At 47.1% G+C, this 13836-nt stretch overlaps 1 protein-coding gene across 6 annotated transcripts in view; it reads right to left on the bottom strand.

Annotated features, from left to right (window-relative positions):
• Window positions 1-13836, bottom strand: part of ank3b (ankyrin 3b) — a 737210-nt gene that overhangs the window by 191091 nt on the left and 532283 nt on the right. For all 6 annotated transcript variants that reach the window (XM_043712330.1, XM_043712329.1, XM_043712328.1 and 3 more), the window contains exons 7-10: window positions 12311-12334; window positions 7950-8048; window positions 3847-3945; window positions 1820-1918 (exon numbers count right to left, since the gene is read on the bottom strand). In XM_043712330.1, coding sequence (XP_043568265.1) covers window positions 1820-1918; window positions 3847-3945; window positions 7950-8048; window positions 12311-12334 — 321 coding nt within the window. The remainder of the gene's footprint in view (window positions 1-1819; window positions 1919-3846; window positions 3946-7949; window positions 8049-12310; window positions 12335-13836) is intronic.

Genomic DNA, 13836 nt, shown 5'->3' with positions numbered 1-13836 from the left:
CATGGACATCGTAGGCAGGGGCATCGTAGGCAGGGACATCATGGGCACGGGCATCGTAGGCAGGGGCATCGTAGGCAGGAAATTCGTAGGCATGGGCATCATAGGCAGGGGCATCGTAGGCAGGGGCATCTTTGGCGGAACATCGTAGGCAGAGGCATCGAGGGCAGGGACATTGTTGGCAGGGGCATCGTAGGCAGTGACACATCGTAGGCAGTGACATCGTAGGCAGAGACACATCGTAGGCAGAGACATCGTAGGCATGGACAACGTAGTCGGGGCATTGTAGGCATGGGCATCGTAGGCAGGGGCAGTGCAGGCAGGGACATCGTAGGCAGGGACATCGTAGGCAGGGGCATCATAGACGGGGCATCGTAGGCAGGGGCAGTGCAGGCAGGGACATCGTAGGCAGGGACATCGTAGGCAGGGACATCGTAGGCAGGGACATCATAGACAGGGGTATTGTAGGCAGGCGTATTGTAGGCAGGGGCATTGTAGGCGGGGCATCGTAGGCACGGGCATCGTAGGCACGGGCATCGTAGGTACAGGCATCGTAGGCATGGGCAACGTAGGCAGGGGCATCGTAGGCAGGGGCAATGTACGCACGGGCATCGTAGGCATGGACATCGTAGGCAGGGACAACTTAGGCATGGGTATTGTAGGCAGGGGCATCGTAGGTATGGACATCGTAGGCAGGCGCATCGTAGGCATGGGCATTGTAGGCAGGGACATCGTAGGTATGGACATCGTAGGCAGGCGCATCGTAGGCTTGGGTAATGTAGGCAGGCGCATCATATGCATGGGCATCGTAGGCATGGACATCATAGGTAGGGGCATCGTGGCAGGGGCATCGTAGGAGGGACATCGTAGGCACTGACATCGTAAGCACGGACTTACGATGCCCCTGTCTACGATGTCCATGCCTACGATATTCGTGTCGATGATGCCCCGCCTATGATGTTCATGCCTACGATGCCCGTGCCTACGTTGTCCCTGCCTACGATGTCCATCGTAGGCATGGACATCATAGGCATGAACATCGTAGGCACGGACATCGTAGGCACGGGCATCGTAGGCACGGGCATCGTAGGCAGGGACATCGTAGGCAGGGGCATCCTAGGCAGGGGCATCCTAGGCAGGGGCATCACAGGCGCTGCAAGCCTATGTACTTCCCTTGCTGCAAATACAGTCTAAAGTTCAACAGGAAAACAGTGGGAGCAGGGTCTTCAGCACCAACATGCCCAGCCAAATCAAATCCTTACTCTTTCCTGTATAGAATTTTGCCTTAACCTTGCTGATTTATGATACAGGCAATCTGGGACACTTGGGCTGCTGGGATCCTGGGAGGATCCTGGGCTTTGCATGCCAACCGCAGTAAGATGACAGCAGGGTTTGGGCCCAGTTGATAAGTTTTGGCATTGGAATGCTTTTTTGGCATTGGAAGGCTTCTCCAAGAAACATCGAAAATAGGAACAAGCGTAGGCCATTCAGCCCTTCAAGCCTGGCCTGCCATTCAATGTGATCAATCATCCAACTTAATACCCTGTGTTCCCATTTCTCCCCATATCCTTTGATCTCTTTTGCGCTAAGAACTACAATCAGATTGGCATCAGCTGATCAGAGTATACCATACCTAATAGTGTACACAGGGATCAAGTGACCCGGAGGAAGCTTTAACAACATTCACCAGTATCACTTGCCGTTTATTCTGTTCCAGATAAGGCAACACTGAATTACACAGTTTCAATAACTATTTCAAGACATGACCTGAAGCAAAGAAAACCTGACACCTTGCTTCAGACCCATTGTTTGAGCGAAATACCTTTGTCTTGGAAAGAATTGGAGCTCCACGATCGAGTAACATTTCCACCACCTGCTCATGCCCGCTCCTTGCTGCACAGTGGAGGGGGGTCAGGCCATCCTGGCAGAATAAAAAAGGAAGCCATTTTGTCAGGTTTCGTGTCACTACTTTGTCGCTTTAACCTCCACCCCTGGGTTCCAACATGCACTGGCTGGAAAGAAAGCTGCGAGTTAATTAGCTCCTCCTTTCCATTACTTCTTTGCTTTTCCCTCCAGATACTGAAAAGGGGACAAATAACCTGACAAAGCAGCTCACTCACCAGCAGTTCTCCAAATATTATGTGTAACTAATGCAAAGACATGCATTAGACTGTCTGTGAGTATTACAGATCACATCCAGCATTGTTAATGGTTGCAGTGTTTAAGAAAACATGGAGACTAGCCCACTCTGAATAAAGATGCTGTTTATTTTTGTGGCAAGATTACTTTGATTTGAATGGGCTGGTTCTTCTTGTTGTATACTTGTTATATAATCGAGCAAGCAAATCAATGAGAGTTTGTAAAATGTATTTCACAATCTCAGGGCACCCCCTTGCAGCGAGATCTTAACAGACAGTCACTGCTGGAATGTACGAAAAGGGAACCCACTTAGGCTTCCACACAATGATGCAATAAATCTGCTTGTTTAGCTGAGAAGCCTTGACTAACAAATCTGTTCCTCCAGAAAGAGGGTCAACAGATTTCTTTGCATCCAGCTGCAATAGCGGTTTATGTGTGTGTATAAATGAGGTGGGGGGTGGTGGGGGTTTGGGATCTTGCCTCTGTACTGTCCCAAGCACAGCCTTCTGAATCAGAGGCAAGGACACTTGCTCACTGAGCTGCAGCCGACGCTATTCAGGACAAAGAGACGGGTTCCACCATCTCACTCCTGCTGACCATATTTGAGAACTGGCATTCAACATCAAGTGAACATTTGCCATGCCACGTGTGCATCTCCTGGTGTGTAGAGGTCGCATCAAGAGAATCCTGGGCCTAAGCCCAGGTTATTTGAAAGTATTTCAGTTATTTGAAAGTATTTTATGGTTCTTATGGTTACACTTCAGGCAGCATGCTCCTGGTGCAGTTGGGGCTGGGCAGATTCAGGGACCTCCCGCTGGGCATGCTGTCAGGACTGGATGAAGCTGCCACTAATACATCCAGGCAGTGGGCCATGGAGGAAATCACATTAAGCTGCCAAAGGCTTTCAGAGATTCTCCAGGGCTTTGTGGTAAGTCACAATCCCCTTGTTTGTGATTATTATCTGTGCCCAAACCTCTCAGACCAGTGATTGGGCATTGGGTTTAACATGGAACCCAGTGCTGTTACAGACCAGTGATTGGTCATTGGGTTTAAAAGGAAACCCAGTGCTGGTACAGACCAGTGATTGGTCATTGGGTTTAACAGGGAACCCAGTGCTGGTACAGACCAGTGATTGGTCATTGGGTTTAACAGGAAACCCAGTGCTGTTACAGACCAGTGATTGGTCATTGGGTTTAACAGGAAACCCAGTGCTGGTACAGACCAGTGATTGGTCATTGGGTTTAACATGGAACCCAGTGCTGGTACAGACCAGTGATTGGTCATTGGGTTTAACATGGAACCCAGTGCTGGTACAGACCAGTGATTGGTCATTGGGTTTAACAGGGAACCCAGTGCTGGTACAGACCAGTGATTGGTCACTGGGTTTAACAGAGATCCCAGTGCTGGTACAGACCAGTGATTGGTCATTGGGTTTAACAGGGAACCCAGTGCTGGTACTGATCAAGGATTGGTCACTGAGTTGAACAGGGAACTCAGTGCTGGTACTGACCAGTGATTGGTCACTGGGTTTAGTTGCCAGTGGAGAACCACTGCGGCTGATTTTTTTAAAAAGAGAATCATGATGGTGAATCAAGTGAGTCCTAAACACATTCACAATTTATTTGTCTCTGTTAAGCTTTCAAAAATGTATACTCACTGCTTTCTGTGAGGGTTGGTTGTGGAAACCGCTGTTGGGAGTTGCCGACTTACCCTAGTCTTGGCTTCAATTTGGGATCCTCGGTCCAGAAGAAGTTTGACCATGTTGGCATTCCCTCTCTTCGAGGCCACGTGAAGTGGAGTGATGTCATTCTGAGGGGGAGAATAACCTTTCAATCAAATTGGCATGTCGGTGTAACAAAGTGACCAATACCAGAAATGCAGCCCACATTGGAACGATAACACACTTCGGCATAGTGTGCAGCCTGCACAGAATTCACATCCTCTTACAACATCCACACAGTGGCCATTTAATCTGTCCAATCATGAAGACAACAGCAAAAACTTCAGTCAAAATGTCCTTGACAAGTCCATAAAAACCTAAAAGTAAACCTGTGGATGCTGTAAATCAGCAACAGAAGCAGAAATTGCTGGAAAAAACTCAGCAGGTCTAGCAGCATCTGTGGAGAGAAATCAGAGTTAATGTTTTGGGTGACCTGAAACGCAGATGCTGCCAGACCTGCTGAGCTTTTCTGGTAATTTCTGTTTTATTATTGGCAATTCCTGGTTCAGTTCTCCAATTTCCTGAAGCTATGTGTATTCATATGTGGAATAATTAGTAATGACCATACATTTACAATGAGCACTCAATTCATTTGTACAAATAGCTCAAATTTAAGGTTATCTTCTCTTGCTATGGATTCTGGGGGAATTGTTTCATTTTAAGCTCCCTATCAAATCCCTTAAGCATTCTTAACCCCCCAGTGAGACCTTCTGTTTTTTGGGGAATGCACGCTATATCAACAGAATCAGATGCTGGTGTAGTAGTCAGGTCATTGAACCAGAGGTATTCTGGGATACAGGTTTGAGTCCCATCACACTCAACTCATGAAATTTTAACTCAACATACAAATTCTGGAATTGAAAGTTAAGCTCTGAAACAGTCATACCACAAGATGGTTATTGAAGAGAAACATCGCTTTCACAAATGCCCTTAGGCCCAAGAGCCTGGTGACCTCCAGAAAGCAGAAATGAATGGATGAGAAAGAATCTGGGAAACCCCTCTTTTATCTGTTGGGTTGCTTCCTTCACAGGGACCTCAACTTCCTGAGGTGAACAGAGGCGTAGTGACCGGAGAGAGGGGGCAAATTTATCTTCAGTCCTTTAGTTCAAGGACATCACCCCATTCACTGAGGCTTTAAGCCTGTCCTTGTTCCAATTCCTGACTCCCCCCCCCCCCCCCCCCCAGGATATAATGGGTAGTGTTGGGGTGGGCAGCTCAGTACCACGGGATATAAAATCTGTCACACTCTCTCCTTGTGCCCTTTAGCACGTGAGCAATTCAACCATGGGGATCTTGTACCATCCCACCTTGAGGTTTTTTGAGCTTTCATTATCTTTGCAAAGGTACAAGTTGGAAGGTGCACGTTCAAACTCTAAAAATGTTGCATGTTTTCTTTCAAAAATAAAAATGATTAAAGTTGTTTTTGGCAACAGTGGCCTTGAAGCTGTCAAGATTGTTGTGAAAACCCAACTGGAACACTGACATCCTTCTGGTTGGGTCTGCCTGGCTTGGTTGATATATTATTCTGATCACACATCAACATGGCTGACCCTTAAACAAACACAGGGAATGCAGGAGAAACTCAGCAGGTCTGCAGAGAGAGAAACAGAGTTAGCATTTCGAGTCCCCGTAGGTCTTTTCTTCAGAACTGAGTTGTATCAAAACTGCACCTAATGGTTCACGGAGGCAGCTCACTTTCTCAAGAGCAATGGATAAACAAATTACGGGCAATAAATGTGTTGGAATTCCTAGAATTGAATAAGGACAAGTGCTTTCTTTAATCAATATTGCATTTGATTCTCTCATCTGACCCACGCCCGATCAGCAGGATGGTCAAATAAATCACCTGACCTATGTGACCAAACAGTCAGGGTCAGGGTGTACCTGCACACCAATAGTGTCAAGAGATCAGAGGTGTGGCCCTGTCAAGAAAATGGACCCCTGACCATTCCTCTAATTCAACTGTGCATTTTTGACAGGAACATTGTGGTTGGAGGATGAAGGTAGGATTATTTCAACCAATGAACTGGTGAAGAGTACTTCCTCGAAACCAACATTCCAGGAGCAGTTAGAACTTGTTTCTAGTACATTCAGATAGGAGGCATGGAACCTCGGTCCCTCCTGTTCTTATCTGTCAGCCAGGACTTCCTGATTGGACCAGGTTAACAGCCCCAATCAGGGAACTCATACTCTATACCTGGATGACCTCGTTACAATCACTACAGCACAATTGGGGTGAACGGTCTCTTTTTAAGCCTAACAATTTGGTGATTCTCTGCGATTATCCAACATTCAAAATGGCCACTGCACTTGGGTGTGATGGCAGGCCAGAGGGTGCACCAGCATCCTGCACGCACCAATGTCATCATCATCATCAGCACACATGCTCCTCTTGAGGGGTCTGGGGAGCTGAGGTTCTGACTGGAGCAGAGAGCACCAGAACTTGGTTATTCTGCAGGAAGCAGCTTCCATCTTGCTCAGGGGCGGGGCCAAGTAGGCAGGGGAGGGGCCCTGCCAGGATGAGGCAGCCATTGGGGCACTGGGAGAGATGGGGAAGGAAAGAAGAGAGAGAGACACACTTCAAAGGCCCCTTTGCTGTGCTGGGGCCTTGGCTTTACATCCTGTAGCTCCGTCCTTCACCGACCATCACCTGAGATTGGTGCCAGTTTTCTCTCTGCCCCACGCGGAGCTGGCAATATTAAGAAAACAACAGCACACGCTGACTCAGATGCTATTCTAATAACCAGTAGATTTTCTCCATGACTGGTCCCTGGAAATTAATCTTCATTTCCTGGAGAATACAGGGCAATCCCATAGGCCCAAAGTCATAATTTCCTTCCAACAACTGAAAACACAGCACATCATGTCTCTGATTAATCGAATGCCGTATCCCTCAACACTCAAGTGACACACATGGCTACTGAGTAGATTTACCTTGCTCCACCAAATTATCTGTCACACCTTTACTACACACTGTCAATTGCTTTGTGGACATTTCCCATTCAATGACATCCTCATCTGTCATGGTAGTGGCAGACTCTGGCCATGAGGTGGAGTGCTTTTCAGAAACATCGCATCCAATCCTCTGGATGTACTTTACATACACGCGCACACACACACACACACACATCATAAAATCATACAGCATGGAGACAGGCTATTCAGTCCAACCAATCCATGCTGACCATAATCCCAAACTAAACTAGTCCCACCTACCTGCACTTGGCCCATATCCCACTAATGGATTAGTGGTGCTGGAAGAGCACAGCAGTTCAGGCAGCATCCGAGGAGCAGTAAAATCGACGTTTCGGGCAAAAGCCCTACCATATCCCACTAAACCTTTCCTATTCGTGTACTTATCCAAATGTCTTTTAAAAGTTGAAACTGTACCCACATCCACCACTTCCTCAGGAAGTTCATTCCACACACGAACCACTCTGCATAAAAAGCGTTTGCCTCTCCTGTCCTTTTTTAAGTCATTCTCCTCTCAGTTTAACAATATGCACCCTAGTTTTGAACTCCCCCATCCTCGGGAAAAGGCACCTACCATTATCTCAATTTACACCTCTCATTATCTTATAACCTTCTAATTGGTCACGTCTCAATCTCCTACACTCCAGTGACTAACACCCAGCCTTTCCAGCTCTTCCTTATAACTCAAGCCTTCCAGTAACATCCTCGTAAAACTCTTCTGAACCCTCTCCAGCTTAATAATATCCTTCCTATAACTGGGTGGCCAGAAATGGACACTGTATTCCAGAAGAGGCCTCACCAATGTCCTGTACAACCTCAACATGACTTCTCAACTTCTATACTCAAAGGACTGAGCAATGAAGGCAAATGTGCCAAATCCCTTTCTAACCTGCGTAAAGAAAAGTGATGTTAATCAACTGACAGTGAGCAACACCACAGTCACTGCACCAGCATTTAAAGAAATGATATTGTCTCACACCACATGTCACTAAGGTACAAGAAAGAACAAACGCATTACTTCTTCAGCTTGAGATTTACAGGGGAGAGGGATAAATACGAAGAACGTGCAGCAGAAACATAATGCAATTGGAAGATGTTAGATGATAACTTGAGACCTTACCCTGGCTGTGAAATCCACAGCAGCACCTCGATTCAGTAACAGGGTGGCAATGTTGATATTTCCATAGTGAGCAGCTATATGGAGCGGGGTAAAACCACTCTGAAAGAAAGAAAAGATTTTGAGCTTTTTGTCCTTGTCCATATTGTCGCAGGCCAACCTCAAAAGGCACTTCATTTCACCCAAAGCTTCTCAGCGGTTGCTGGTTAGTTGAGGCTTTGCGCTTAACCCCAAGAGAAACGAAGACAACTCTCTGCAACATGCCACATCCACAACATCTCACACCCAGGGCATCCAGGCTTCCTACTGCTACACGCAGCCACTGGGGCTTTGCACTGACTCGGCTGAGTCAGCATGCTCGACATCCCGAGCCTGAAGGACACCTGCACTGTTTAAGATAGGATGAGCACCAAATCTAAACCAGGGACACACATCCATAGGGATTCTCCACATCTCCCCGCAGCAGCATAGGGGTGGTGCTGTGGTGATAATGTAACTGGAACTAAGAATCCAACAAGGCAAAAGTGGGGACTGCAGATGCTGGAGATCAGAGTCAAGCTTAGAGTGGTGCTGGAAAAGCACAGCAGGTCAGGCAGCATCCGAGGAGCAGGAAAACCGATGTTTCAGGAGGAGCCCTTCATCAGGAATAAGCCTCATTCCCATGAAGGGCTTTTGCCTGAAACATTGATTTTCCTGTTCCTTGAAGGGTGCCAGACCTGCTGTGCATTTCCAGCACCACTCTAAGCTTGACTCTAAGAATCCAACAATCCAGGTTCAAATCCCAAGATGCAGCTGCTGGGATTTAATGTCAATGATTTTAAAAATGTCGGAATGTAAAGCTAGTTATAGTATGGCTAACCTTGAAACTTGTCATCAACTGTTACAGAATCCCTCTGGTGTGGAAGCAGTCCATCTGGCCCAACAAGTCCACACTGACTTTCTGAACAGCATCCCACCCAGACCCCCCGCACTACCCTATCCCTGCATTTCCCGCGGCTAATCCACCCAGCTTGCACATCCCTGGACTGTGGGAGGAAACCGGAGCACCCAGCGGAAGCCACGGAGCACCCACGCAGACACGGGGAGAATGTGCGAACTCCACACAGACAGTCGCCCGAGGCTGGAATCGAACCCGGGTCCCTGGAGCTGTGAGGCAGCAGTGCTAACCACTGAGCCACCGTGCCATCCCAAAGTTGTCCTTGATGTTGGGGAGGTAGTGCTGCACTGGTGATGTCATTGCAGTAAAAACCTTAATCCTCTGGGGATATAGTTTTGAATCCCACTATGGCAATCAATAGAACTTGGGGATTCAGTGAAGCTAACCTAATGGTGACAGTAGATCATCATAAAAAACTGCCAGGGAAGGAAATCTGCCATCCTTACCCAGTCCTGGCCTACATGTGAAACATGTAAATATTTATTAAATATTCCAAAAGATATTCCAGTAAAACAGCAGTTGATCCAGTGGTGCCAACATCCCATGAATGTATCTTGAAAAACTTTGCAAACCTCCCAACCACACCAGAGGTGTGTGTGTGTTCGATAACAAGCTATCGCTGGGTAAGAGGTTTACACACAGCGGGCTAGATGTAAGCAGCCTTTGTTTGTGACGTAGATTTAAAAGGATCTCTGAAAACCTTCGACAGTGACAGGCCCCTCTGTATGTACACAGGACAATTAACTCAGCCACCCCCTCCCCCAAGACTAAAAGCAATGCTAGTAAAAGAGTCCTTCTGCAAACTGAGCGACAGAATGCATCTCCTCATTTTCCATTCAGTTCCACACACTGGAATTCTCCAAGAGAATCACCCATGAATCCCAGCACACTGCACTGTTCATATTCTAATTCAGTGTCAGCTGCTTGTTTTTACATCCTTTAAAAAAAAATCAGAGTTGCATGACCGGATTTTATAAAATAAGTAATTGACCCTCAAAGTCTTGGCCTGTGACTTGACTTGGAAATGAGCATTTTCAGGACGGAAACCATAAGAAACAGGGACTGGAGCAGGCCATTCGGCCCCTAGAGGCTGCTCTGCCATTCTATAAGATCATGGCTGATTCGACATTCCTCACATCCACTTTCCTGCCCTTTTCCCATAACCCTTGATTCACCGACTGATCAAGAATCTAACTATCGCAGCCCGGAATATACACAAAGACACTGTCCGCACAGCTCTCTGTGGCAAGGAGTTGCAAAGACTCTCAACCCTCTGAGAGAAGGAATTCCTCCTCATCTCAGTCTTAAACTGGCATCCCTTTATTCTGAGACTATAACCTCTGGTCCTCGACTCTCCCATGAGGGGAAATATCATTTCAGCATTTATCCGGTTGAACCCCTTAGGAATCTGATATATTTCAATGAGATCACCTCTCATTCTTCTAAACTTCAGGGAGGAGCATCCCCAAACGCTTTAAGCTTTGCTCATTTAGACAATCCCTTCATCCCCAGAGATCATCCGAGTGAACCTCCTCTGAACTGCCTCCAATGAAATAAAATCTTTCCTTGAAGAAGGGGACCTACACTGCTCACTGTATTCCTGATGTGGTCGCACCAGCCCCTTGCACTAACTCCTCCCCACTTTCATCCTCCAACCCCCTTGAAATAAGGGCCAACATTTCATTACCCTTCCCGATTCCCTGGTGTACCTGGGTGTTAGCTTTCTGTGCTTTGTGCACAAGTCACTCCCAAGTCCTTTTGTGTTACAGCTTTCTGCAGTTTCTCTCTGTTTAAATAATACATCACAATCTTGAAGTTGACCCAAATTAAAGTGGGGAGAGATGTATAACAGGCAGCTCAAGTTATATCATCCAAAGTGAAGACTGTCCTCCCTAACACTAAATCCCATCGCCATATCTGCTACAAATAGGCCACCCAATTGAAAAGGACCTCTGGAAATGAACTAGGCATGAGACTTGTACTCTAACTGACTCAGCTACCGTGATCGCTAAATCCATCACCCAGAGTCTGGCTGGTCCTGGAGCATTACCAGCGAAAGGTTTTGAGTGATAATTCAACCTGTTGGCTCAGTGCGTCCATGCTGTGGCTTACAGCCAGTTTGGCTAGCTTATATTGGGAGCTCCTTGAAGGTGAGACTGACCCTTGCATTAACTGCAATGTCACGGAGACATAAGTGACTGCAGCTTTGATCCTGAAAGCTACAAATCCATCAGTGGGATCAGTCACCGTGGATTATATAACGTGTATGGAACGAGGATTGGGACTCACTCAACTGATCTTAAAGTCAAACCACACATTTTAAATGCATCACTTGCCTATGAGACCAAGCGTGCTTAAAGGGTCCAGGCCATCCCAATGGGCCATTCGGACAATGTGACACACAGTTCACTGTTGTTGAAGCCCATTCCCATTGAAAACTGTCTGCACAATACAGAATGTGGCAGACGTTAGCCAGTTATTAGCCTGTTCCATGGGATGCCATGGTGAAAACAGCCTGAATTACCCTCAGTTGTGATCTGCTGTTTGCCCAGCCAGAAACACGGGACAGCATGTACCCTTTAAGGGAGTGGCAAGAGAAAAGGGTGAAGACCCGAGTGACTCAAGAGCAGACATGCTTGATCAGGAGTGTCCGCGGATGCTGAAGCGAAAAGTATTTGAATCGCTAGGCCCGACCACCCATTTCTAAGCAATTTTCAACACTGACTGTCCTGATGCATTTGGATGTGGTCACACTTGGTAGGTAGTTCATCTCCATCACCGTACAGACAGGGCTCATCACCTCACAGGGTGGGGGAGTCGGGGGAGTGTTGATCAAGTGATTCAGAGCATGCAGCTACGACCTTGGTGCCCCCACACTACTGGAGGAACTGGGTGCATGTGCAGAAAATGTTCAGCGAGTCTCATAGCCATGCTTACTGTGGAGGGAGAAGGGGAGGGAGGTGGGTACAATAGACTGAGTTTAAGAGATGTGTCTGTGTCTTTTTTCTAAGGCTCTTGGAAGCCCATCTTTGCTGACACTTGCAGGATAAGTGTCATGCAGCAGCCTGAGATGTCAATCCCGGATGCACACTCGATCAGGGCTCTCTGCAGTTCTTGGAAATGTTAATCATAATCGCGTCTCGCAACGAACCCAGTCAAAGTCAATTCGCAATGACACGTTTTGGCATCTTTCAAACCAACAAAACTAGGAGGAACTCGAGCACACTTCTGTACCCAAAACGCCCAGATCCAACTGCAGAAAGCCCTGCGTGTTTTTCTTTTGATCTATTTCTCCGGATTTGGACATGCTACATTAACCGTTAAACTCTTCAAATCTAAGAATTAAAGCGTAGCCAGAAAAGAAAGAGAGGGATGAAGCAGCAGCAGCACAGAAGATTATGAGTGACTTGGCATATAACATATATACCTCTGTGGTCCTATTCACCATCATCTACGATAGCACATCAGGCAGAGAAAGAGAAGGAAAGAGAAATAAAGGATTAGTTCACCGACGGGCGAGGCCGTTCGTAAAGCCCTGGGATGACAAAAATGAAAAGAAAGCAGTGATCCAAGCAAAAATGGGAAGAACAGGCAGCAACACAATGAAGGAGAGGAGGGAGAAAACAAAAAAAAAATGGGGTGGAAGGGAAGGCACCTGAAAGGGGAAGAGGTTCTTTGCACAGCAAACTTTACATTGTCTGCTCTACTCTCTCAAATCAAAATATTTGAAGACAGTTTTGTCATTTTTGGAAGAGAAACAATCACAGATTCCTGTAAAACAAAGAGGTTGAGAAGGTTTACTTTACTGAGCCTCACTATAGGGTTGCCAGCTCTGGTTGGACACATTCCTGGAGATGTGACAACCTGACTTCCTGCCTCCCACAGCCCCACCCCTTTCCAGTTCATGTCAGTCATCACCAAACACAGCCACCTTGACAGTACAATGCCTTCCCAAGCCAATCGGAAACATTAGCCAATTAGGTGGTTGGAATTCTGCCACAAGCAAACTATTTCACGGCCTGATTAGTTGTCCCCTGGGTAAATCACAGCAGAATCCTGGGGTTAACTTGCAATTCCTGAACTCTCCAGTTCAGTCCTGGAGGATTGGCAACCCTACCTGGAGGGAACCCAACAACCAAAGAAAAAGACAAATCATGAAAGAAACAAAACCTTTTCTTGTGTTTGCAGAGGTACCTCTGATTGCGCTTCCTCAGTGGACAATGCAAATGTGAGGGGGCCAGGGGTTAGAAAAGGAACTCAGGGGTTACAGAGAGTGTCATGGGTTACAGAAAGGACCAGAGGGTGACAGTGAGGGTCATAGGTTACAGACAGTGTCAAGGGGTTACAATGAGGGTCAAGAGGTTACAAGGAGGGTCAAGGAATTACAGAAAGGATCACAAGGTGACGGTAAGAGTCATGGGTTATAAATAGATCAGGGGTTACAGAAAGAGTCAAGGGGTTACAGAGAGGGTCACGGGGTTACAACGGGGTCACGGGTTACAGTGAGGGTTGCGGGGTTACAGAGAGAGGGTCACAGGGTTACAGACAAGGTCTTGGAGTTACAGTGAGAGTCACGGAACTACAGAGAGGGTCACAGGTTACACTGAGGGTCAGGGATTACAGAGAAGGTCATGGGGTTACAGAGTGATGGTCACAGGGTTACAGAGAGGATCATGGGTTACAGTGAAAGTCATGAGGTTAGAGTGAGGGTCACGGGATTTAGGGCAGCACAGTGGCTCAGTGGTTAGCACTGCTCCCTCACAGCACCAGGGACTGGGTTTGCTTCCACCTTGGGTGACTGTCTGTGTGGAGTTTGCACATTCTCCCCGTGACTGCATGGGTTTTCCTCCCACAGACCAAAGATGTGCAAGTTGGGTGGATTAGCCATGCTAAATTGCCCATAATGTACAGGTTTGTGCTGGCTAGGTGCATTGGCAATAGGAAATACAGGGG

The sequence above is a fragment of the Chiloscyllium plagiosum genome, chromosome 22, assembly GCF_004010195.1.
Source record: "Chiloscyllium plagiosum isolate BGI_BamShark_2017 chromosome 22, ASM401019v2, whole genome shotgun sequence".
NCBI lineage: Eukaryota > Metazoa > Chordata > Chondrichthyes > Orectolobiformes > Hemiscylliidae > Chiloscyllium > Chiloscyllium plagiosum.
The sequence above is the reverse complement of the archived record's forward strand: the minus strand, read 5'-3'. Positions and strand labels throughout refer to the sequence as shown.